Here is a 24,805-nt window from a genome sequence, read left to right as displayed (position 1 = left end):
CTGTTTAGTATTCTATAGTTTAACTAAATAATATAAATAATACTTTTTAAATTTTACTACAAACATAACTAATAAAAGAAATCTTTAAAGTTTATTTAGTTCTCTTTGTCCTTACCCGTTAGGTACGTAACAACAGTCTTAATACTGTACTTTCCTTTTCCTCACCTAATTTATCACAGCTATCTAAGCAAGGTCTACAATGGCAAATTAAATACAGGCAAACATATTGGCCAAATAAAGGGATATGTAGAGAGTTAACAATCCTAATCCTATGAACGTCTAAACCTTATTCCTATGGCTTAACCTATTAAGCTATTGGCCAAACTAAAACGGCAGAACCTGCTTAATATTCACTCTATCATACCAACTGATGAAATGGTAAATGGTCTTAACTTTTCATTTACTGTTAAACCTCACTGTAAAAGTTGACCAAAGAAAGATTTTTGTCATTTTAATATAAAAAACTTATACTGTTAATTTGTTGTCACATTGAAAAATTGTTGCTAACGCAAATAATACGACTGTGTGCCAGATACTTTGTGCAGTATCACAATAGGAAGTGCTGGTTACATAATTGTTGTTATTAATTCACTTGGGTGTATAAAACTGAAGTGCATTGCACAATTCAATCCAGCATTCCTTAGAATCAACTTTCTCATGATAACCACTTTTTTGCACTGTTGCATATCCTGAACACCCGTAACTTAGGAAATTCAGCCTTCAACTCAATACCCGCCATAGAAACACTCTGCCCTATTCCTTGATCGGATACAACACGGCTTTTCAGCAACTTGAGTTCCACATCAGCTATACCCGCGCACGCTTCTGTTGAATCTTTGCTGCTGCTTTTTTCTTAGACATCTGCAGCCGTTTGGCTGCTGTATCACCAGGCTGGCTGGAAGGACTTTTTGTAGAGTTACCTTTCCCATGCAAAGGGGATGAAGCAGAGGCTTTTGGAAATGCCCCTTTACTAGAAGGCATGGATCCAGATTTTGAAACTACAGGTTTAAAGGCGCTATGTGAATTGACAGAACCACTAAGCCAAGGCACTGAGGATAGAGATATACCGGATTTGGGGTTGGTTGAATTAGTGGTTGCATTTGAGGTTGGTTTAGAGTTGGTGGCAGTTGGTTTTACATGGGTGTTGTTGGAATTAGATGAACCCTTAGCTCCAAGCGCTTCAGCCCATGCATCATTTTCTAAAAGTTTTGAGGTTGTGTGCTTTGTAGAATTTTTCACTGCATTTTTTACTTTGTCCTTTGATTTTAGATTACTCGGTTCAGTTCTAGCTTCTGAAGGTTTAGAGGTTTCTTTTTTGTTTGTAGATGAAATTGGTTTTCTACTGAGCGCTGCCCATCCTGACATTGATGCACCAGCATTTGCTGATGTAACAGTTGGCTAAAATATAAAAAAATCAAAAGATGACAAGATGAAAGTTTTAGTACAATGTTTTTTAACTTATTAGAGGTAAACACTTGCAAGTTCCTAAAGAAAACATGCAAAACAATGAAACTTAGTTTCTGCAGTGAACAATGTGTACAATGAAAACATGATCTACCTTTACTTCCGATCTTTTAAATGGAGTAACTGAGTTCGGATTTTTTCCCTCTCCATTTCCGTTTCCTGTCTTATCCCGGAACAAGTCCATTGGATTTACTGAAATAAAAATTAAGCATTAGGTGAAATTAATATTTTATTTTTTGTTTAAAATTTAGTAGCAACAATAGTACAATACGAAACTAAAGCACAATTAAGTTTAAAAGTATAATTTAAACTATTTTCTTTGAATAATAAATTCCCAAAAATCTTACCTAGATTTATGGTTGGAGTTTTGACAGAATTGTGTTTTGCTTGTTTTTTCATGTTCCGCTTACAATGCGCACAGTTCCATATACAACGTGGGTCATTCACATACTGATCACTTATGTGGGGTTGGTGACATTCCTAATCACAAATTTAAACAGTTATTTACAACAAAGTGAGTTAATGCTACAACAACTTAACAACAATTAGGCAGTTTTAAAACGGCAACAATAGCAGCTTCATATTAGATTTTTAATATTAGGCGAAAAAAATTCAAAAAATAGTTTATGAAATACCAACCTGGTGGAAGAGATTATGACATTCGTGGCACTCAACTAACTGATTCCCAGAACCGACGGTCATATCACTGGAATTAAAAAAAGGAAACAGCAAATTAGTATAAATTTAATAGCCTATGCTCCTACGCAGTATGCTAACAGCTGTTTAAAATTGTTGGAAATACATTATTCTAATCTAAAACCTTTATTAAAGCATAAGGAACACTTAAAAGTGGTATTTTGAAAGTTGAAAAACATACATATATAATAGAAACAAAATCAGTGACATAACACATATACGCCTTGACCTTACTATAATTACAACATTAAAGAGTAAATTGCTGACATTACTTTTGACATAACTTTCAAACTTACTTGCATATAGCACACGATAGACCTTCCATTTCCAATTCAAAATCATCGGGTGAAGTTGAGGTCATGGGGGAAGACTTCCCAAAATTGCTCTTCTGTCCAAGGACCTCATTTGCAGGGGAGTTGTGCTTGGATGCAGGAAGACTGCTAGAGGAAGATGAGGTTCCGGAAGGTGAAGAACTGTCAAGATGGGATCTCTTTGAAATTTCACTGTTTAAGTCTTCCAGATCCTTTTGAACCTGAAATGCAAAATTTTCATTATGTCAGATTGCCATATACGTTATAATAAACCAGTTACTGGTAAGCGAAAAAATAAGTTCCTTACCTTTTCAAATTGCCGTTTTTGTGCAAATTCTTTTTCTTTCCTTCGAAAATCATTGGAAGAGTTGTTTACTTTGTTTGGTTTTACCAAGCCTTTTACCATGATATTAGGTTCTTTGTTATTGTCATGCCTGTTAGATTAATTTACAGCTCATTAAGTAAAATGAAATGTGCTGCTGCATTTAATTAAAATTTATATTAAAATAAGTAGAACTTAATATACCACAAGTTTAACATAAAAAACATAAAAATGTATGGGCTATTATATATATATATTCATATTCTTTTCGTATATATCTAAAGAAAATATTTTTTTAACGGGTTTAGGCTTTTACGTTGATTATTGGAGCAAAATATTACAATATTAATTAGGTCAAAATCCTAAACAAAAATTTTCTTCCAATTTACTAAAATTGGGCAGATTTGCAAGGAAAAAAATTTGCAATGGATAAATTCTGACACAGCACACAGGAGTTGGGAACGGTAAAAATTTTCCAAAGAGCTTGGGATAAAGTGAATTTAGAATTAACTTTAAAACAAGCAAAAACAACATAGTTACTGGGTAGTTTTTATAACTTTAATATAGTTTCAAGTTATATAATAATTTAACTTTATTGTTAAATCGTAACTTTATTGCTAGGAGTACAATTATCAATAAGAACTTAAAGACCAACTAGAAATATGAATGAATGTACCGCAACTTGCTTGATTTACTATTTCAACAAAGCCACCATAACCTACTTGGCATAATTAGAAACGGAAATTAACAATTTTTTTATAAAACCAACCGATTTGCTTTTTCAACAGATTCCTCCAACATTTCTTTGATCTTGGCATTTGAATCAAAACTCTTGGACCAGAAATAACCGAGAGCTTTAATAAGAATTGGATCCAAATCCACACTATTAGAATTCATTTCTTTTTCTTGAGCTTTGACTTAACTTTAGTTCAAAGTTGGCAAATATCATGTATTGTCCGATTACACATTCTCTTGTGATAAAACTTGATGTTAAACCTTTGAAAAAAGTGTATATGTTAGTTGAAATACATTACAGAAATGCATATATTATTATGGGTAGATACTTTATTTGGCGCTTAAGAAAAATTCTGCCTCAAAACACGAATCCTGAGCCCCCTATGCAATGAACACAAACATTACCCCTAGGACCTAACGCTTTTATTGCAAATTTTACAGTGAAGATTGACTTTACATACTAGATATCTGGGATTTTATTGGTAATTTAATTGTAATAGAACTAACTAAACCGATATCTAAATTTATATGCTAACTTAAGTATATTTAGTCATGATCTACTTTAAGCTATCTTGAGTGGATAAGATTATATTAAAAATAGAAACTTTTTGTTTATTAATAGCCGGTCATACGCGCATACAGGACATAAGAGCTATGTAAACATTACGACTTAAACAATAGAACAAAGCACGAGTGACAAATATTGGTCAGCGCTAACATATATTCGGAACCTGAACTTTTATATTAGCTGACTTTGTAATAATCCTACCCTAACAAGTCCGACTGTACTGCACGCTCATCATAACTAAGCATAATAGTCCCAAGACAACTGCGGTGCTTAAAATCGACTGTACGGTTATTACTGTTCAGAGAAGTTAAAGACGCAACTGACAAACATAAAAAAGAACAAAACGAGAGAGGGCGAACGTTATATTCCTGCGTGTTAGGGGAATCCCCTATACTAAACATGTTTTAGAAAAAAGGAAACTAAGCGAGAGAAGTGTTCTTGAAACCCACTTGAACAACGGCTCATAGTGCTTGCGTTGTAGTCGAAGGAATACCTTTACAATGCGCAGTTAACATACTAGTTTTTATTTTTTAACAAAAAGGTAGACCTGATATTGCATCTGAAACTATTTAACAGAAAAACTTGAAAGCTTTATACTTCGAAAGTATCTATAGAAAAACAACAAATAGACGCTTGTGGGCGAACTTTGAATTATTTTATTACAAAGGGGAGTGCGATTTATTCTGAAAGTAAATTAGTCTTAAAGTAGTTGAAACTTTGCAAATCTAAACTAATAGTACAAACGTTACTCGAACAATACTTCACCACTGCTATTTAAATCCTGTACCCTTTAGTGTTAACCACAGCACGTATAAAACACATTAGCAAAACACCTGTACAAATGGTTCATAAGTAAGTGTCGAGCATTTGAGTTGCATTTTGTATCTATTCCATATAACTTGAACGCATGAACAAGCAAACTGTTTACAAGTTAAACGCATTGTGGCTGGTGGTCGCATATTCGTGTCTGAGCTCTGATGACGTCATACGTCAAGATTACGCAGACGACGAGTTCCACATATCTGTATATTGCACTGACAGGCTGAAAACAACACAACCTTAAGACCTAAACTAAAGATGAGCTCGACACTATTTTTAAACATTGATTGTGAATATGGCTTTTAATAAGTAAACGTGTTTAAAAGACGTTTTGTCGCTTATAACAATTTTTATAATTTTGTTACCGTTTTTTATTTTTGCTTTTTTTGTGTTGTAATCTACGCGCTAAATATAATTTACGTTATTGGATCTATAAATATATTTAATAACTTTTGATTTAAAAACGTCCGATTGTGAAAATATGTTTGTAGAAATGTTATATTCCAATGTCATTAAAAAAAAATTGTTGGCTTTACTTTTCATTTAAAAACGTCAGATTGGGAAAATATTTTTGTAGAAATTGCCTTTTTCAAAGATCATTTCAAATAATTCTTTGTTGGTTCAAACGCACGATAAACAACACGTTTGCCAAAATATAGTAATAAAAAATTCAACGTACTATAATGACATGAGAAAAGTCAGAAGTAATAAAAGTGTTACAGTATAATTTTTGAGAGCAGATTATTTTCTTTATTTGTTGATCTCCGTGGCATCTAAGACGGGAGGCGCCAGGCTTTCATTTTTCGACTTTCGTTCAATTTGAGCAACAGCAGTGTTGATCTGTATCTGACCTTCCTCCGTCTTCTGCCTTTCCAACGAGTTAAAAAGTTCTTCGATTTTACTATCCCAACGTGTAAGACCACCTATCACCTCGTACCTCAGGCTGCTGATATCATGTTTGATTTCCTGCAGATCGGCTGCGTGGGGTTGTAATGATTAATAATACGCTTACATAAATAAATAGTAGTAAGTGATTTAACTGAATGAACGCATATACTGCTGCTGTTTTAACCGGGCATCATGTAACGCTTAAAATATCTCTCCTTGTAAAATCGTTAACTTTATTGCGGCAATGTTTCGTGTGTCACACGACCAAACAGCAAAACAGACTCTTCGGACACCGATAGTCATAGCTATAAATAAACCTGTAGTTGTAAAAACCGGCCCACACTGTTAGTGTTAAAATGTACGAGCACCAAGGCAGTTTAAATTACCTTCACTCGTGTTAGAACCACCAGCTTCCTCTACTTGTGCACGCAGCACGTACCTCTTCACAATGCGTGTCATGACGTTCTGCCAAGCGGTAATTCAGTTGTTACAACACGGTCGTTGTTGTTATTATTTTAAAATTTGCTTAAAAAACTTAAAATATGCACAAGATTAATCAATTAAATTAAAACAAAGTTTAAACAATAAAAGTGATTTCTTTAGTTCTTTATGTTTTAATTGTTTAGTTGTGTTGCCAGTTTCACCATTTTATCCAATCTATACAAATAGGATCACTTAATGATTTATAGTGTAATCATTATGCTGGTGCGAAGACGTGATATAAAGACAAAATTATTACTATGTATTTTTTAAGTATATTAAAACTAAAACTTTGCCCTACTATGTGATGCATGCTCATGCGTTTTCTAAGTTCTGTTTTCTTTCTATGATGGTCTCTTCGTTGGCTGGATGAAGCCCTTCGCGTTTTCTTGTACAACTCTTTGCTATGAATATATATATAAATATTAATGTATATGGTCACATGTTAAATACTCAATACTGTTAAATGTGTCGTTGGTCCGGCATTAAACATTACACCATAAAAAGTATATCAAAATATAGGAGTAGCAGTACCGTGTTAGCTTATATATGTAGATTACACCATCGTGGATGCACTGCGGCAGCGTTAAAAGGTTGAAAGGTACAGGTAGCGTGCTTCCGGGGTCAAAATATGACAGCATTAGTTTCGCACGAGCAAATTTCCATTCCAAGTCTGAATCCACCTTAGTAAAAAAAGATACCGTTAGGTAGCGCTACCGAGTGCCCTTTTTTAGCAGGTATTTGCGAGGACACCACACGCGTTCATGTTAATGGGATAAATAATGCGTTTCCTGGTGCGATAATATTTTCAAATCTCTTAAGAAAATTTGTGATTATTTCTCTGATCTAATACATAAGTATACGCACATAACACACACAATCTTTGCTGGTAGGCTATATATGCATACCAACCTAAAAGACGAGCGGGTATTTACAAAACAGACAAAACCTGTTTATTACCTCGACATCAGAGTATGATCGATTAATCATGGCTATTAGCATGTTGAGCATTATGATAACAGTAATGATGTTGTAAGCGCCGTACAACTGGTAGCCGACAATCCGTGTAAGTTGGTGGTCGTACTTTACTTCAACGCCTCTGTAGTCGGCCAAACCAAACATTGACCAGAACAACGTAATAAACGTTTCTTCAATCCTGTAAGTGTAAATATAGTATATGAGGAATGTTTGTTTAGATGGAAAGAGTGAGGGTTTAAAGAGAAAACGCTACACCTGGGTGTTATTAATTATATAGGGAACAGTACACAACCAGTATTTAGTTGTTGTGAAAACGAGTTGGTTTTTCACATTGCAGTATAATGCTGATATTGAACGTTACAAAGCAATTTAGGCCATGGCTCTTACATATACACATTCAAACCATTGTAATGCCGAGAATGGACAAAACGCAGAACGACAACCCAGTTCGTTATTTCATTTCATTTTAATGTGCGTGTATGATAAGTGACAGTTGCATTAAGCCATATGACATTTTAATTAGAGCTGAAATGTCTGCAAGTCAGACAAGACATAATACAGACTCATTTGGGAACTATATTAACTACGGTTTGATGCTCTTATTTCAATCTAAATTTGCCAGTGTTTGTAATATTATCACTTAGTCACCTGTGTTTTTACTGCAGTTTATACTGCACCTTGTTTTGTTTGACACAAGTTATTTAATATCTCTTGCTTTAAACCATCAAAAAATGGTATATTCGAAAACTGCCCCCAGCAGCACACGCCGAACTAAACATTACTTAGATTGCTGACGCTGGTGGCGCAAAAAGACTTAGAATTTCGCAACTATACTGCGAAATGCCCAAACAATGGCGGAAAGCAGCCAGCTTCCGTTTTTGTACTCGGTTTCTGACAAGCCTAAGTGAACCACTGGATTAGTAGTTTGCAAACGGTCAATGTCGAGAAGGGTATTGATCGGGTACAAGATATTAATGCGTTTTCCGTCTGAATAAGTAACATTATTGATCCGAATAGCTTTGAAAGGCGAGGACAAACAGAATTAAAACAAGATTAGAAAATCGAATTCGAGGGAAACCAATTATCTTTTAATTGTTGCGCATAATGTGTTGCAAGCTTTATTGCCAACCAACAATAGATATGCTATTGATTTCTTAGTGTTTAAGAAAACCTGGACGAGCTATGTAGAATCCTACAACTTACGTCACGACCAATCCCGGGCCAGCACGTGACAATTTTAGAATATAGACAATTAGCGTCATTGTTACGCATTTCTTCATTTTATCTGTGTCGGACATTTTTTAATTTATAGTTAGATGTCAGTGCGTGCCTATACTGTATTAGTGTCTGCTGTATTAGAATATTTATTACTTTATGTGTCTAACCACTGATTCTATTTGAATAAGGTGATAAGTGCGTATTTGTTTTGTTGTTTACCGTACCCGTTGGCCTACTTAGTCACAATTTGAAAACCTCTTTAGTACTCGTCACTCGTCAGTACTGTTCAGTCCCCCACCAACGTGTAATAAACTTCAAGCAAGAGTCAGAGTGTATTTTCATATGGACTTTTTTCGATTTAAATAGAAGCCATATTACGGGGTTTGGGTGCAGGGCCGCGCCCTTTAAGACCGCCGTAACATCGTTTTCAAATTACTTAGTTCAATTTCCCATTCCCGTATCCAGTGATTCCAGCAGTACGATAGCCCCGCATAGCCATGGCATCTGTTCCCGCCCGTATTCCCGACGTCCTCAAATGCTTGAAGGACAAATATATTTATGCCGAGAAGCTGATGTTGAAGCCTGCAGGGCTGGCGCCCTTACGTGAATTGATTCCCGCCATCGACAGTGACTTTGATCGTTTGATGAACCTGTGCCAAACGTCTACCGAGCTCGAATTGTTTGAAGGCACGGAAATATGTAAATCTACCGTCCAAGAGGAAAAGGACGAATTCGATGCACACGTTCGTTCATGGATCGAAACCACCGATAGTGATTTAAATAGACCCACTCCCAGTGAGTCCCATCGTTCCCCCAGCTTGGCCTCGACCACAAGCTCCGTAAGGAGCCAGCAGAGACGCAGTCGCGTAAATTTGGCGCAAGCTAAATTAGCCAAGGAGCAAGCGCAAGAAAGGCTACATGAAACCCGACAACGAGCCAGACTGCGTGCCGAGCGCCAAGCCCTTGAGGCCAAGGAACAGGCCGAGCGCCAAGCCCGCGAAGAGGAAGAAGAAGCAGAACTAGCCTTCAACGAAAAACAAAGAGAATTAGAATTAGCCCGTGTCACTATGGAAGCATGGACAGAAGAAGACGGCGAAGCCACAGAATCGTCATCGTCGACGCCCGTTCCTCGAAATATCCGAACCTTCGTGGTTAGCAACCAGAACCAGGTACCCCTGAGTCAACCGCCCCCTGCCGCCGTCATATCTCGCCATGTTTCGCCCGCATATCCTCCCGGTCCCGATAATCTCCCGTCGCCGCAACTCGCAAATTTAAGAGAAACCAACCCCCCGCCAGAAGTTCGCCACTCCCCGTTAAACATGGAAACTGTTTACTCGTCGCTCCCAACGAGGATCGGTACCACTGACCGCTATCCACGTCCCCTCCCGCACGAAGATACCCGCCAACCCGACCGGGTCCCCGTTCCCGGATATACCGCCTTCCCTGAAACCGAACCTATCCCGACTCACCATGTACCCGAAAGACGAGACAGAGTAACCGATGTTGGCGAACGATTCCTACCCCGCCCCGTAATAGACAAGTTTGACGGTAACCCGATGAACTACTGGACTTTCGTGAGACAGTTTGAAACTCATATCAATAGAAAGACCGAAGGCAACGACCTCAAACTCGTCTACCTACTACAACACTGTGACCCCCACGTACGAGCTAAAATAAGTCACCTTACCTCGAAACCGCCCGATGTTGGATATCGTAGCGCATGGAAATTGCTGTACGAAGAATATGGACAACCGCATGAGATCGCCCGCTACTGCGAAGAGCATCTAAAAAACGCCCCGAGAGCAAATGAGCACGACCCCGTCGGTCTAAAGAATCTGTCCGTACTGATGGACCGTTGCTGTACCTCGCTTCAAGACCTGAAACAGTCATCAAGCATAGATTCGATGGAGATCATGCTAAATGTTATAGCCAAGCTACCACCGACGTTACGAGAAGAATGGGTAAAGCGGTCGTTCGAAGTTGAGCGTCTGCGAAAGAGCCGAGCGAAGTTTGCCGATTTATCTGCCTTTGTTTGTGAAAAGAGTGCCGAAGCAAACAGCATATTTGGAAGAGCAATGCACCCCGCCTCCAATCGAACCAACCTGCAACGAAGGGCAAAGTCGTCCGTCTACAATTCGGTCGTGGAAGAGCCCGCGAGACTAAATAATAAACCTAACGTATGTATTTGTTGTGCAGGTTCCCACTGCTTGAGCCAATGCGAAAGATTCAGATCGATGTCGCTGCAAAATAGAAAAGAGTTCGTCCAAACGAAGAGATTGTGCTTTAAATGCTTCATGAGATACCACAGCGCCAGAGAATGCCGAAGCCGTGAACGCTGTAAGGTCGAAGGTTGTACCGGTAACTACCACCATACATTATTACATAATTTACCTCCCCGTCCGAAGCCGCCCGAGAGTAGTGCAACCAACGCGGCTGTTCAATCGGCCGAATACAACGTATTTCTCAATGTTGTTCCCGTTAAGGTCCGCTTCGAAGATAAGGTGGTTGATACGTACGCATTTCTGGATCAAGGTTCGACGACAACTTTCTGTGACCGTTCCCTAGTCAACAAGCTACAAGCTAGCGGAGAAACGAGACACCTGACGCTGAAAACCCTGACATCACCGCAGGTATTAAATACAGTATCGATTAATCTTTCAGTTCGACCGCTAGATGGCGGTGACTGGATCGAGCTCCCCGACGTGATCGCTATCGATAAAATCCCCGTAGACCCAAATCCTGTTCCCAGCCCGAAGACGATAAAGCATCACCAACTGAACGCCAACAACTTCCCGAAGATAAAGCACGGATCAGTCCAACTATTGATCGGTGCCAACGCCCCGCAAGCCTTCCGTGTAGAGACAACCCGAAGCGGCCATGGCCGATGTCCCGACGCGGTCAAGACGCCACTAGGATGGTCCCTCCTAGGCCCCTCGTCCGACACACCCGCGACCGACCACGTGAGTTCCAGTTTTATATTTGCTAGTATCCATGGCGCGAGACTACAGGAAGCGCACGCCATGTTCCTGAGTGATGAGAGCGACCTAAGACCGATCACCGCCGATTCCGACAGCGACGACGAGCTACCGCATACCCCGGTTTCTGCAGAGGATAGACGATCGTACAGAATGATGAAGCAATCAGTCCAGTTTGAAGCTGGCCATTACGAACTACCCCTCCCGTGGCGACACGACTATCAAGTTCTACCCGACAATACAATGATGGCAATTCGACGTTTGGCTGGCTTAAAGAAGAGGTTGGTCCGTAACCCCGACATGAAGAGTAAGTACGACGAACAGATGCAGACGATGCTTACGAAGGGCTACGCAGAGGAAGTCCCGATGCACGAACTGAAAACCGACCGCCGTGTGTGGTACCTGCCGCACCACCCTGTCATGAACCCCCATAAGCCTGATAAGCTTCGCGTCGTGTTCGACTGCGCTGCGCAACATCACGGAATCTCAATTAACCAGGTACTTATGCAAGGACCCGACCTTGTTAACAGCCTCGTGGGCGTTCTTACCAGATTTCGACGAGAACCCGTTGCCCTGGTGGCCGATATTGAAGGAATGTTCCACCAGGTGCGTGTCGCCCAACGTGACCGAGATTCCCTGCGGTTCTGGTGGTGGCCAGGAGGTGATACTTCGTTAGAACCCGCTGCCTACAGAATGAAGGTACATCTGTTCGGCGCAACGTCTTCTCCTAGTTGCGCGTCATTCTGCTTACGGCAGGCCGCCACCGACTTTGGTGGCGAATTCGATCCCCGTGTGGCCACCGTAATAAAAGATAATTTTTACGTCGACGACTGCCTTGTCTCCGTCCCGAATCCGAAGGCCGGTGTGAAGATGGTTCACGATCTACGAGCCCTGTTGTCCAAGGCTGGATTTCGACTCACGAAGTGGCTATCTAACTGCAAAGAAGTGGTGGATTCTATTCCCGAAGAAGAACGCTCTAAGTCCCTACAAGTACGTTCATTCGACGAACAGATTAACGAGCGAATCCTCGGCATCAACTGGGACGTGCACGCCGATGAATTTCGATTTACTATTGCCTTACCGATGAAACCCCGTACCCGCCGCGGACTGCTGTCCACGGTTAACTCGTTATTTGACCCCCTTGGTTTCGTAACCCCCGTTGTGCTGGAAGCTCGTCTCATTTACCGCAACCTCTGTCAACAAGAGCTGGAGTGGGACGAACCGATCCCGAAACCCGAACTCAAGCGATGGGAAAAGTGGCTCTCAAGCCTCCCGCAACTCCGCAACGTCGCAATTCCCCGTACTTTTGGACAACGAACACACACTGATGATGTGCAGCTGCATTACTTCGCAGATGCATCAAAAATTGCTTATGGCTCAGTGTGTTATTTGCGCACACTCGACGACGATAGCCATGCCCACTGCACTCTTCTGATGGGAAAGTCCCGTTTAAACCCGCAAGATGACGTCTCCATACCCCGTCTTGAGCTGATGGCCGCCGTCATGGCGGTGAAAATGGACCAAGTGCTGCGAAGAGAACTCGGTCTAGAACGGTACCCGTCGTTGTTCTGGTCCGACTCCTCGGTTGTGCTGCAGAGTCTGTTCAACGACCGGAAGCGATTCCCGTTGTTCGTTTCCCGACGCCTCGCCTTAATCTCCAAGCACACCTGCATTAGCAATTGGAGACATGTACCTACGAAACTAAACCCCGCCGACTGTGCATCCAGAGGTGCATCTGTTGAGTCACTGTTGCAGAGCGAACTCTGGTTTCAAGGGCCCCCATTCCTGAAACTTGCTCCAGAGCACTGGCCAAACAACTTCTCGAAGAAGGAAATGTCGTCCTGCGACATTAAGGCATTTGATAAAATAACCCCAACCGTTTTTTCCATACAGATTGCCGTTCCCGCGACCGATAAACTGATGACCCGTTATTCGAGCTTGCACCGCTTGAAACGAACAACCGCCTGGCTTCTGAGATTTAAAGACTACATCGTTGCCCGACACAAGAAAGAAGAGATGAAGACGACGTCCCATCTGTTGACCGTCATCGAGCTTAAACGAGCAGAGACCGAGCTGCTGAAATACGTACAGGAGCAGCACTTCTCGCAGTGGTTGAACGTCCTACGTGAAGACAAGAAAATTCCCCCGAAAACCGCCAGCTCATCATCTATGTTCAAGCTTAACCCGATGCTGTCAGACGGCGTGCTGAGAGTGGGTGGTCGCTTGGAGAGAGCCCCCGTACCGTACGAAACACGCCATCCAGCCATTCTACCACACACCTCACATTTTACAGACCTGATCATCGCACTCTATCACGAGATTGGTGGTCATTCTGGACTAAACCATACCCTGAATTTGCTCAGTCAGCGCTTCTGGGTTGTCAAACCAAACGCCGCTGTTCGCCGTGTCCTCAGCAAATGCTTGCCGTGCCGTCGTAAAAATGCTAAACCCGGTCAGCAAATGATGGCCGCCCTGCCACTGCCCCGAATGCAGATGGATTCACCCGCGTTTTCTTACACAGGCATCGACTATTTTGGCCCGCTCCCAGTTCAACAGGGAAGAAGCGAAGTGAAGCGCTACGGGTGCCTATTTACCTGCATGACCACCCGAGCTGTACACCTGGAGCTAGCCAGAGATTTGTCAACCGATTCCCTACTTAACGCATTGCGACGATTTATTGCCCGAAGAGGAACCCCTGATCACATTTACTCCGATAATGGAACCAACCTGGTTGGAGCCGAAAGGGTGCTCCGTGAATCCATCCAGGGTTGGAACCACAAACAAATTTACAAGTTTCTTTTACAGAAAGAAGTTCAATGGAGCTTCAATCCTCCAAGCGCCTCGCACATGGGTGGTGCCTGGGAGAGGATGATAAGATCAACACGAAGAATTTTGCTTTCTCTTGCAGGTGACCGAATACTGAACGAAGATCAGATGCAGACCTTCCTGTTGGAGGCTGAGTCGATTCTTAATTCACGACCTCTCACACCCGTCACCCTAGACGACGCCGGAGAGATGCCATTAACGCCAAATCACCTGTTAAGACCGAACCCGACCCCTGAGCTTCCTCCGACAATCACCGACAAAACGGATTGTTTTGCCCGACGCCGATGGCGTCATATCCAGTACTTGTCCGACCGCTTCTGGACCCGATGGTCCAGAGAATACCTCCGTACCATTATCGCCCGTCAAAAATGGCACAAACGGAAGGAGAACTTTAAAATCGATGACGTCGTCCTTCTTGTGGATGACTCGATGCCCCGCTCCCAGTGGTCAATTGGGAGGATTACTGCCGTGTTTCCTGATGCGCACGGCCTTGTACGTAATGTAACCGTGACATCACGTGCCACCGAGTTGAGACGACCGATACACAAACTTTGTCTAATCGCCCCCGCCGAACCCGAAAATTCCGTGCCGAGGGAGAAGTCCGACGATCCTACGACCGCTTCAATAGAAGACGGTCACTAGCGCTGATGAACGCGCCCCGAACTATTTATTGTTTCTGCCCACGCGGCATATACCTTCCCGATTCGTTTACTTCTCGTTTTGAATTCTTTTGTTGTTTTTTAAATTGCTTTGTTTTTGAGACTCCGCAATTTGGGGGGGAGTGTAGAATCCTACAACTTACGTCACGACCAATCCCGGGCCAGCACGTGACAATTTTAGAATATAGACAATTAGCGTCATTGTTACGCATTTCTTCATTTTATCTGTGTCGGACATTTTTTAATTTATAGTTAGATGTCAGTGCGTGCCTATACTGTATTAGTGTCTGCTGTATTAGAATATTTATTACTTTATGTGTCTAACCACTGATTCTATTTGAATAAGGTGATAAGTGCGTATTTGTTTTGTTGTTTACCGTACCCGTTGGCCTACTTAGTCACAATTTGAAAACCTCTTTAGTACTCGTCACTCGTCAGTACTGTTCAGTCCCCCACCAACGTGTAATAAACTTCAAGCAAGAGTCAGAGTGTATTTTCATATGGACTTTTTTCGATTTAAATAGAAGCCATATTACGGGGTTTGGGTGCAGGGCCGCGCCCTTTAAGACCGCCGTAACAAGCTATAGTTTATCCTAAAACATATATTATGGTGGGAAAAGATGGAACACCTTTTATTCTTTTTTTTCGTCCCATTTGGTAGTAAATAAAGAAGATTCAAAGAATTATAAAACCGTATCCTCACGACTCCTATAAAATGTTGTTAAATGATTAAAACATGATTAAGATATTTTAATACCATGTGCTATAGGTGTTCCGTCTTCCCCCCAGTACTAATACATCTATAATTAGTGTGGGAAATTAAATTAAACTAGAATGCCTTTAAATTACTTATTGGCCACCAAAGAAAAACATTGCGGGACAATACATTTCTTCCAAAAAATGTCCACAAAAAACAAAATTCTTACGTTGTGAATGCTTTAGTAGTTTTCGCTTCGGGTTCCCGGTAATACGAATACAAGTTGAACAGTCCCAACAGAAACGCTCCGAAAATCATGAAGAATATTCCGCTCCATTTTATAATGTCGCCAACAGTGCTGTGGAATAATACAGATAATCCATTAATCAATCAGGATATGTCTAACTTCTATTATGTGGCATAATTGTTTATCGGTACACATATCAGTACATATTTTGATAGCAATGTAATATATGCTGCCAGTAACTATGATGAATTATCAAAGACATGTCCATACAAGACCAAATATTAATACATTTAGTATAGTGGGGGAGACGGGACGCCTTATTGGCACATATTATCCAAATGCCCTGATCGTGTTTTCAAAACACGTGTTCTGTGTTTGCTACCGAATGGGACGAGAAAATAGAATGAAAAGGTCTTTTCCTCTACCCTACTATACATAAATATTAAAGTACCAATCCGTGTAAACGGCAGAGCATAACAACGTTTACCTCAGTAATGAGATTTGCAGCGGACCGAATTTCTCGTTAACTTCCAATATGTAGCAGATTCGAGTAAAACTAAGGACGATTCCGAATGAATACAAAGCTTCCGCTATCAGCTGAGGATCACTTCCGTACCAATTCGCTCGGTCTACACATTATTAAACAGCACGATTTTAAAGTTTCGTTATGGGAATGTTGACAGGTATATATAGTAAAGTGGGAAAGATGAAAGACCTTTTATTCTCTTTTCTTGTCCCATTTGGTAGTAAACAAAGATTAATCAAAGAATTATAAAACCATAGCATCACGACTCTCGTAAACCGTTGTTAGTTGTTTAGAACCTGATCGGAATATATTTCGACTTTATGTCCTATATATAGGCGTCTCGTCCGCCAGCACTCTACTACATATATTGTGTTGGGTAAGATGGGATATTGTTAGTACCTTAACCTTAGATTTCCTGATCAGATTTTGAACAATTAACAACACTCTTTTAGAGTCACAAGGATACGGTTATATAATTCTGTATTTTCCTTTGTTTACTACCAAATGGGACAAAGAAAAAAAAGAAAACAAGTACCTTTTTAACTATAAGTTATAATAAAAGTGGACCAAATACTGAAAAGTGTATAGTCTTGGTGATATTATACTTGATGTAGCCTAAATATACCCAGCTGGTTGGCTAATATTTTAAAAAGTTTTTATCAAACCGTTTATAAAAGTGTAAATTCTTCAGTAACAAAACAATAACTCACCGGCGTGTTTGTATGAATAATAACACATCCACCGTGGAACATCAACGTTAACCAGTTGACCAAATACAGTAATATTACCAGACATATGATCGCATTCTACAAAAGTCGCGTTTTCTTTAAATATTCCATCCCATCTCTGCTGGGCAATCCAGCTCTAAATAAACATGGTTAAAACTTATTATCATTTTTTTTCAAGATGTTTTAAAAGATTGGAATATAATTGTGTAAAAACGTTTTAAAACAAAATAAGTAGGTGAGAAGATCTAAAGGCTGTATATAAAAATAAGTCAAATTATTCTGCCAGCATGCCATTATCGCTGTAAAAAAAACTATACCAATGTTAAAAAAGTGAAAGTTAACGTGAACAAAAATGTATTAAACAGAGAGGAACATATAGGCTTGCCCTTATGTTGAAGTGGGGTGGGGAAGACGTGACACCTTTTTATTTTGTTTTCTCGTCCGATTTGGTAGTAAACAAAGAACATTAAAAGAGAATTATAAAACCGTATCCCTATATGACTCCCATATAAACCGTTTGTTTAATATACACGGTAAGTATATTTGGACCTTATATGTGCTATAAATGAGTCCTGTCCCCCCTATATGTATTAACATTAAATCATGCTAATTTTAAATCCTTCAGGCTTGAACGACTTGATGACAAAAACTCAATCGATACCAATTTCATACGCTGACTGCAGTGTCGGACAACTTACGAATAGCAGCGTGCATGCGGTCTAATGGGAAAATCATGTAAACACATCTTACGTTTCGATGAGAAATAAAACTCGAAGCAAAGGAGGTAATCAAAATAAGCAACATGAAGAAATCGAGGACATTCCACAGCTGGATGATGTAGTTTCGTGGACCTTCGTCCCACAACTCTCGAACTTCGTTCCATAAAAGACCTGTATGGGTGTTTGAATATATTATATAGTACAGCGGGGCAAGATGGGACACCTTTAGCATATAATATCCAATATCCTGATCGGGTTTTAAACAATTAACAACGGTATATGAGAGTCGTAAGAATACGGTTTAATAATTCGTTGAATGTTTTTTAACAAAAACGGGAAAATTAAATAATAAGGTGGAAAAAAAACTTTAATGATAAAATAACTGACAAGTTTTAGCACGCACTCACGGTGCACACTGATGTGTTTCATCGGATAGTCTTTAAGAGGCCTCATCCAAAATAAATAAAACAAAACCCGACAGTTCGATTTTAAGTTTGAACAAACCGTTGAAAATTTAAGTTAGTAATTGTCAGTTAAACCCAAGCGGCATCTGAGGATAAGGTGAGATGGGGGATATTTTCATTTACTTTTATTCGTCCCATTCGGTGGTAAACAAAGAATATTTCAAAGTATAAATAACCGCGTCCACGCGACTCTGAAAAGCGTTAATTATTTAAAACATGATCAAACATGGAACATATGTGCTAACGGTACATCCTATCCTATGTCCCACAGTAAAATAGAACTATAAGCTAAAGCTACATATACGACATTACATGTAATTTGCTGACCTGCGATATAGAGCATAATAAAGACCTCGCACCAGTTAAACTGGGTGTGTCTTCCGTCTCGTGAGGTTTGATGAAGAAGGAATGTAAATGTGGAGGAAAACTCAAATCCTTCAACCCTGAGGTATAAAACAGATTGTCGTCAAAAAGGGGTCGGAACAGCTCTTATAGCAGGAAGTTCTGTTTCCTATATACCTTGTAGCGTTTACGTGCTACCACGTGTATGTAGCTTTGTGGGTTATTAAGTACCAGCCAATCTATATACATTGAGACATTGAATATAAACGACAGAGAAAAAGGTGTGAAAAGATCATTGCCCACTAAATTGTATTTACGACACAGGATTAATAGCCATTGACCATACAATGTTAGTGGGACAATGAGAGTTCAGTGTTAATTATTTTCGCAAAATGTGAAATCGATTTCCGGTCACCACGGATTACATTACGGATTAAAGCGGCCATCCATGTTATCAGAATCATATACCTGTCCATGCAATTTAATATGAGAAGCATGAGGAATTGGGCGTACGACATTCCCTGTGTGGCGAATTTACAGAATGGACTTTTCATCGTTCGAACAACCTGGCAAAACAAATCAATTAACGTGTCGCCTGGCCTGCTGCAATTTTTACACGAGTTGAAACGGATTCTGATCGATCTAAGTTAGGCATTTTCAGTTTAAGGCTAAGAATTTAACCATGACACTATAAGAATTTGTATCACAGAATGCTGCTGTTTGAGGTATACGAAGCAGTTCAAAAGTGGGGTAACTATACCTTACTGCGGGGCGCGACGAAGTAGGCAATCGATAGAACGGGCATGAAGAGACTCATTCCGACTGCCAAAAGGAACTTGTATCCAATAGAAAGCTGCCTGAGCCAGCTAAGGTCGCGGTTCCAAATTGCGATCAGCTGGAGTTGGCAGTTCGGATTTGCAACGAACTGGAAATGAATAAAGGGAGAGTCTTTTAAAATCAAAATCGATCGTTTCGATCGCTTCGAAGTAGACGAACCGATGCTTTGGGTTCGTTTTCAAGTCACATGTAAAAAAATCAACACGATAATAAAGAACACGAAATACAACGGAAACTATATAATATATCTTACTCCTTTTACTCCGTATTTTATGGCAAGTTTAAGCTGGTAGAGTCTCGGGTGGTCTATGTGCTCGTCCGCTACGTTAGAAAAGCTACAAAGCAATAATTTTGTCATACCTATACATAAAGGATACATGTTTACGCGAAATAAGCTTCAATTTTAAAACTACATTATTTTTCTGCTAGTTTATAAGATGGCAATATAGAAGAATGAGGGAAGGCGGAACACCTTTATCAAAAATATCCGAATATCTTGATCGTGTTTTAAACAATTAACAACGGTCTACAGCAGTCGTGAGGATATAGTTTTTCAAATATTTAAATGTTATTTGTTTACTAACAAACTGGACGAAAAAATAGAGTAAAAGGTGTCCTGTATCTCCCTCCACACTACTGTATATCAAGTACTTTGTTTTTAAAAATACGGCAGCTGTATATACGCGCTGCATATTTATTTTACCTCTTCATCAGATGATTGTTTGTAATCTCATTGCTGCTGGTTCTTCCCGATTGCTTTCGTGCTAATCCCTTCCAAGAGTCGCTGTAATTACCACTCAACATAGCATTGACCTCTTCCGAGTTGCGGCAGATGTCTAAAAGCTTTTCGAGATAATCGTACAGCTGGTGCACCAACTTCAGGTAATCTTTCTGTTTCGATATTGTCATACTTTAAAAACCAAATTTGACAGCATATACTGTATAGTTAATTAAACATATTCTTTGTTGCATGCTGTTTTGGAGCTATATAGTTAAAATACCTATAAGAATATGGTATGAATGTAAGTACATATAGTGGGGTAGGAGGTATCTATTCATTCTCTCTTATCGTCTCATTTGGTACTAAAAAAACACATTGACAGAATTATATACCCATATCCTCGCAAATGGGATTTTATCTTACCCTACACTACTATACCTTAAATTCCTTTTCCATGGTTGCCATTTTACTAAGCTCGTGGCAAAGTTTCAAAGCATGTCGGACGGGATCCCTGGTCACGATCGACATATACACAGGACTTGCTAGTCCTTTGTAAGCATTCAAACGTGAAAGACAGAAGTTTAAAGCATCATCTCGTCTCCTAAAGACCATAAAAAAATTGAGTGTAACGACTATTATTTGTAGGGAATACGCTTTTAAACTTTTTTAATCTAAAAAAATACCTAAAAAAACTTTTCTTAGAAAAAAACAAACATCCTATTAAATATTTTTTAAATTTAGTTGTTTTTTTAACGACAAATGCTTATGTGATTATAAAACCAAAAGTTGTTGAAGTTTTTTTTTTCCAACTTGATCGAATTACCTAAGTTTAGTTAATAAAATCTTCTTGAAACAATCAAAAAGCGGCAAAATAAATTGAAATACGTACATGGCCGTGCATTCGGTACACTGACATCTATATGGGTGTGGGTGTTGTATGGTCGCACCTCGTCGTATTAATTCGTACACTATGTCGAACTCTTGACACTGCGCAGCTAGTATTATTGGAGTAATGTCAGGCGAGAACCGCGTGCCGTCGTTGTCGTACGCGTAAAAATCGGAATTCTTAAAGGTAAAGATTTGAAAAATGAAAAAGTGTCTCTTTTTATTAAAAATTACAAGCATCCATCTGAGTTGTGACAATATATACTCAGAAGTACCTAGAGAGATGCAAAGCACGTTTTATATACACGGACATATATATAGTAGCTAGGTTGAGGGAAGATGGGACACCTTTTCATTATATTTTTAAGTCCCATTTCGTAGTAAACAGAGAACATTTGAAGAATTATAAAACCGTATCCTAACGGCTTCCATAGACCGTTTGTCAGTTATTTAAAACACGGTCAGGATATTTGGATATGATGTGCTAAAAGTGTCCCGTCACCCCCACCTAATATAACGCTTTTTATTTTCACATCCATTCATGCACCGAAAATCAGCTTTCTGATAAAGGTAGAATTTTCTTCTAAAACTTTTTTAACTAAGAACACATGTATACACAATGCATTGTGTCAACACATGATACATGCTTACTGGGTCGATGAGCATTAGTTCTCCGGGACTTGTGGTTAGCCTTTGGTTTACACAGAAAGACGGATGATTCATCAAGATTTCAGCAATTCGAAGATAACCTTTACTAATAGCAAGCAGCAAAGCGTCTCCCATTCTGGCCATGGAAGGTTGCTTGATTAGGTGCTCCACCACCTGTATAAATGATGTATAGTTTTATTAAAGGAGAAAAAAATCGTCGCCTGTTTGGTTTACAGCATTTCGGTTGAAAAATATGTTGGTGCGTAGCACTGTCGGGTGAGATGGTATACCGCTAGCACCGATAAAGTCCCACATTACCTGACCGCGTTTTAAACAAATAATAAAGTTTTTCTGTATAGCCGTCGTGAAGATGCAGTTATTAGATTCTGTCAATACTCTTTGTTTATACTTCTAAAAGGGGACAAAAAAGAGAATGAAAACATGTCCCTTCTCACTCAACCCCACTAATCACACTCAACCCCACACTAATGATGTCACTCAACCCCACACAAATGATGTCACTCAACCCCACACTAATGATGTCAACTCCTTTGAAATGCCTGATTAAAACGCGCAGTATGAACAACCGCTCAAGGGAAATATCTAGTGTTTTGATTACTTGGATCTGATTTTGGCAGTAGCACATACCCGCCTATGTTTTTTTGATATGCATACACGGTCCGCAAAAATCTTAAAATATGATTAATTTTAAATTTAATGTAAAAAATAAACAACAATTGTTTTCACCTCGAAGTGTTCGTTTCCACAAGCCAACTGAAGCGCATTCTGTTCCATATAATCCACACAGTTAACATTCAATGTAGTTGAGCTGGCCAGCATTTCCCGAACTGTTGGTATGTCCCCATATTCTGCTGCCTCTAAAAAGCGGATTTCCTCCTTGTTTGGAAAGATGCTCGAGCAAAACGCCGAGCTTCCACGGTAACCATTGCTCCGAACTGCGGGGAAAGACAAAAAATGAATCGATCTTCGAGTAGTGCTTTAAACGATCAGACTAATATTCAAATCCTGAACGATTTTGATATGTTGCGACTAAAAACAGGAGACATGCCTAAAATTCTTCTATGTGTTTATACACACCAAATATAGTAGGGTGGGGGTAGATGGGACACCTTTAGCACATAATATCCAAATATCATGATCGTGTTTTAAACAATTAACAACTGTCCATGAAAGTCTTTAGGATGCGGTTTTATAATTCTTTGAATGATCATTTCTTACTACCAAATGGGACTGGAAAAAAGAATGAAAAGGCGTCCCATCTTCCCCACCCCCACTATGTAAAATAATCTTGCCAATAAAAATGGCATGAATCTTAGATAAGATAATAATTAAGGTGTTTCCAAGCTTTTGTATTGAAGGAAACTATTCACCCTATAAAACTAAAGTGCGTGGAAGTTTAAATTAGGGCGAATTAAATTGAGCTCTAAATTAAATCTATACTACACGCGGCATTTGAAATTTGCCAAATCGATTAGGCGATCGTATAGATTTGGCTTGATCGAAAGATACGAAATGTAAGAGCAGAAATTAAATCACTTTCAACCTTTCATTTTTGAAGTCTAATTGGTGAAGTTTAATAAAAGATCAATCTGTGGATATTTGCTGAAGAAAAATAAAAATATTCCTTTTTCATTTCGTGAAATTAAACCCTGATACTCATTCAATCTGAACCACTATACCGATCTATAATTTATAGCTTCTTAATATTTAAAAAGCCAATTATCTAGGTCGGTGACACATAGATACCACCCCGCAACTCAATTTACCCAACAACAACTTTTTGTTTTTCAGAGTACCGCCAAAATCAATTTCTTTTTTTATTGCCTATACTTGAAGAGAACGCGCTATCGAAAAAGTTTATTGTGCATAAAGTTGCTGATGTTACACCACAGAATCAACAAACTGCTATACCGGTAGTCCTGTACTTCATTATCTTCGGTGGCTTGTTCATTTTCAGTGAAATCGCATAAAACCAAATGACATGCTACCACTGCTGCTTCTAACGGAAAACCTCTACTAAAAGAATTGAGTGCGCTGATCCTACAACGCTAAGCCAACCCATTGCGTTTTTCCCACAATTAGTTTGATCAATAAATCGTCCTTTAGTTCCACTGCGATTGCAGCGGCTACGTTCTTAAATTAAATCCAATGACACCTAATCCAATATTCCGATTGGTAAAAGCGCGCAACAAGTTTACCATGGTTCATAAAAACAACCACAACCCATACTAACCGCAAACAAATTAAAAAAACTGTAGCTGACCATGGCCTACTCAATACATTGAGTAGGCCATGCATTGAGTAGGCCATGAGCAGACTTAAACTTTGTTAAAATGTGCGGCTTCATTACGAAAATTCTTTATACTTTACACATCTATACCGCTATACTTACAGACGTGGGTGGTTCTAGTAGAAACCATCTGATAGATATACCATTGAAACGTTTCCAAAAGATTACGCACTTTAAAATAAGACCCTAACTTACGATTTACTGCCAAAGACGAATTGTATATTTTAAGAAATCTGAATATTCAAAACTGCAGAGAGCGCTGGCAAATATAACGTACGGACGCAGTGGCCAAGAGTTGGCTAGTGGCTACTCATTTGTAAATCTAATTTCTATCGAGCTGCGACGTCACGGATATTTTTCCACGTTATAACTGAAGCACCTTCGTCGGTCGTATCGGCGGATAGCATTAGGAATGAATAATGTACACCTTACCACATAACATGTATAATTAAGGGACATATAGTGCCTGGGAGAAGTGGGTATTCAGCCGAAGACACATGATCACTGAACCTGCCTGCGAAGCCGCTTTTTCTATATTCACAAAACAACAGATTTATATATAAACATAAAGCTATTTAACTGTTCTAGTTTTTAAAACTTTTTTTCGTAAAAAAAAAATTACAAAACAGCGAGCACTCACCCCAACTCTGATACCACGAAAAAAGGTTGTTTGAACGAGCAAGCATGAGGATTTAGCTATAACTTGAAATGGTGTCGCGAAGACCTGCAAGATACTATAAA

At 39.6% G+C, this 24,805-nt stretch overlaps 2 protein-coding genes across 4 annotated transcripts; both read right to left on the bottom strand.

Annotated features, from left to right (window-relative positions):
- Positions 1-435: 435 nt before the first annotated feature.
- Positions 436-3,789, bottom strand: LOC149740260 (integrator complex subunit 12-like). The gene is made up of 7 exons (XM_089872702.1): positions 3,563-3,789; positions 2,779-2,905; positions 2,457-2,692; positions 2,104-2,170; positions 1,812-1,944; positions 1,559-1,656; positions 436-1,398 (listed from the first exon to the last, which is right to left on the bottom strand). The coding sequence occupies exons 1-7, from the start codon at positions 3,688-3,690 to the stop codon at positions 808-810; spliced, it is 1,380 nt and encodes a 459-aa protein (XP_089728828.1). The 5' UTR covers positions 3,691-3,789; the 3' UTR covers positions 436-807.
- A 582-nt stretch (positions 3,790-4,371) lies between these two features.
- Positions 4,372-24,800, bottom strand: LOC149740259 (short transient receptor potential channel 7-like). Of its 3 annotated transcripts, none has more exons than XM_089872689.1 (19): positions 24,705-24,800; positions 22,501-22,709; positions 21,757-21,927; positions 21,110-21,285; positions 20,659-20,821; positions 20,203-20,390; positions 19,753-19,834; positions 19,423-19,587; positions 19,131-19,228; positions 18,648-18,763; positions 17,888-18,027; positions 17,120-17,273; positions 16,371-16,512; positions 15,866-15,994; positions 7,244-7,439; positions 6,818-6,966; positions 6,585-6,687; positions 6,190-6,268; positions 4,372-5,892 (listed from the first exon to the last, which is right to left on the bottom strand). In XM_089872689.1, exons 1-19 carry the CDS (start codon positions 24,748-24,750, stop codon positions 5,666-5,668), a joined length of 2,733 nt encoding a protein of 910 aa, XP_089728815.1. In that variant the 5' UTR covers positions 24,751-24,800; the 3' UTR covers positions 4,372-5,665. The 3 variants fall into 3 exon arrangements, with proteins under 3 accessions (XP_089728815.1, XP_089728816.1, XP_089728817.1); XM_089872690.1 differs by lacking the exon at positions 24,705-24,800 and adding an exon at positions 23,686-24,565; XM_089872691.1 differs by lacking the exon at positions 24,705-24,800 and adding an exon at positions 23,318-23,542.
- Between the last annotated feature and the right edge of the window lie 5 nt (positions 24,801-24,805).

Source organism: Ciona robusta, chromosome 2 (genome assembly GCF_009617815.1).
Source record: "Ciona robusta chromosome 2, ASM961781v2".
NCBI classification, from domain to species: Eukaryota; Metazoa; Chordata; class Ascidiacea; order Phlebobranchia; family Cionidae; genus Ciona; species Ciona robusta.
This window is presented reverse-complemented; position numbering and strand designations above follow the sequence as displayed.

Bases quoted from the DNA above. Each gene is read 5' to 3' on its own strand.
- LOC149740260 (XM_089872702.1), bottom strand. From the start codon at position 3,690: ATGAATTCTAATAGTGTGGATTTGGATCCAATTCTTATTAAAGCTCTC. The intron at 1,945-2,103 runs GTTGGTATTTCA...ATTTGTGATTAG, and splicing joins GTCATAATCTCTTCCACCAG to GAATGTCACCAACCCCACAT. The intron at 1,657-1,811 runs GTAAGATTTTTG...TTTTTATTTCAG, and splicing joins AACTCCAACCATAAATCTAG to TAAATCCAATGGACTTGTTC.
- LOC149740259 (XM_089872689.1), bottom strand. From the start codon at position 24,750: ATGCTTGCTCGTTCAAACAACCTTTTTTCGTGGTATCAGAGTTGGG. The intron at 22,710-24,704 runs GTGAGTGCTCGC...CTTTCCCCGCAG, and splicing joins TTCGTGGTATCAGAGTTGGG to TTCGGAGCAATGGTTACCGT. The intron at 21,286-21,756 runs GTAAGCATGTAT...TTTACCTTTAAG, and splicing joins AACTAATGCTCATCGACCCA to AATTCCGATTTTTACGCGTA.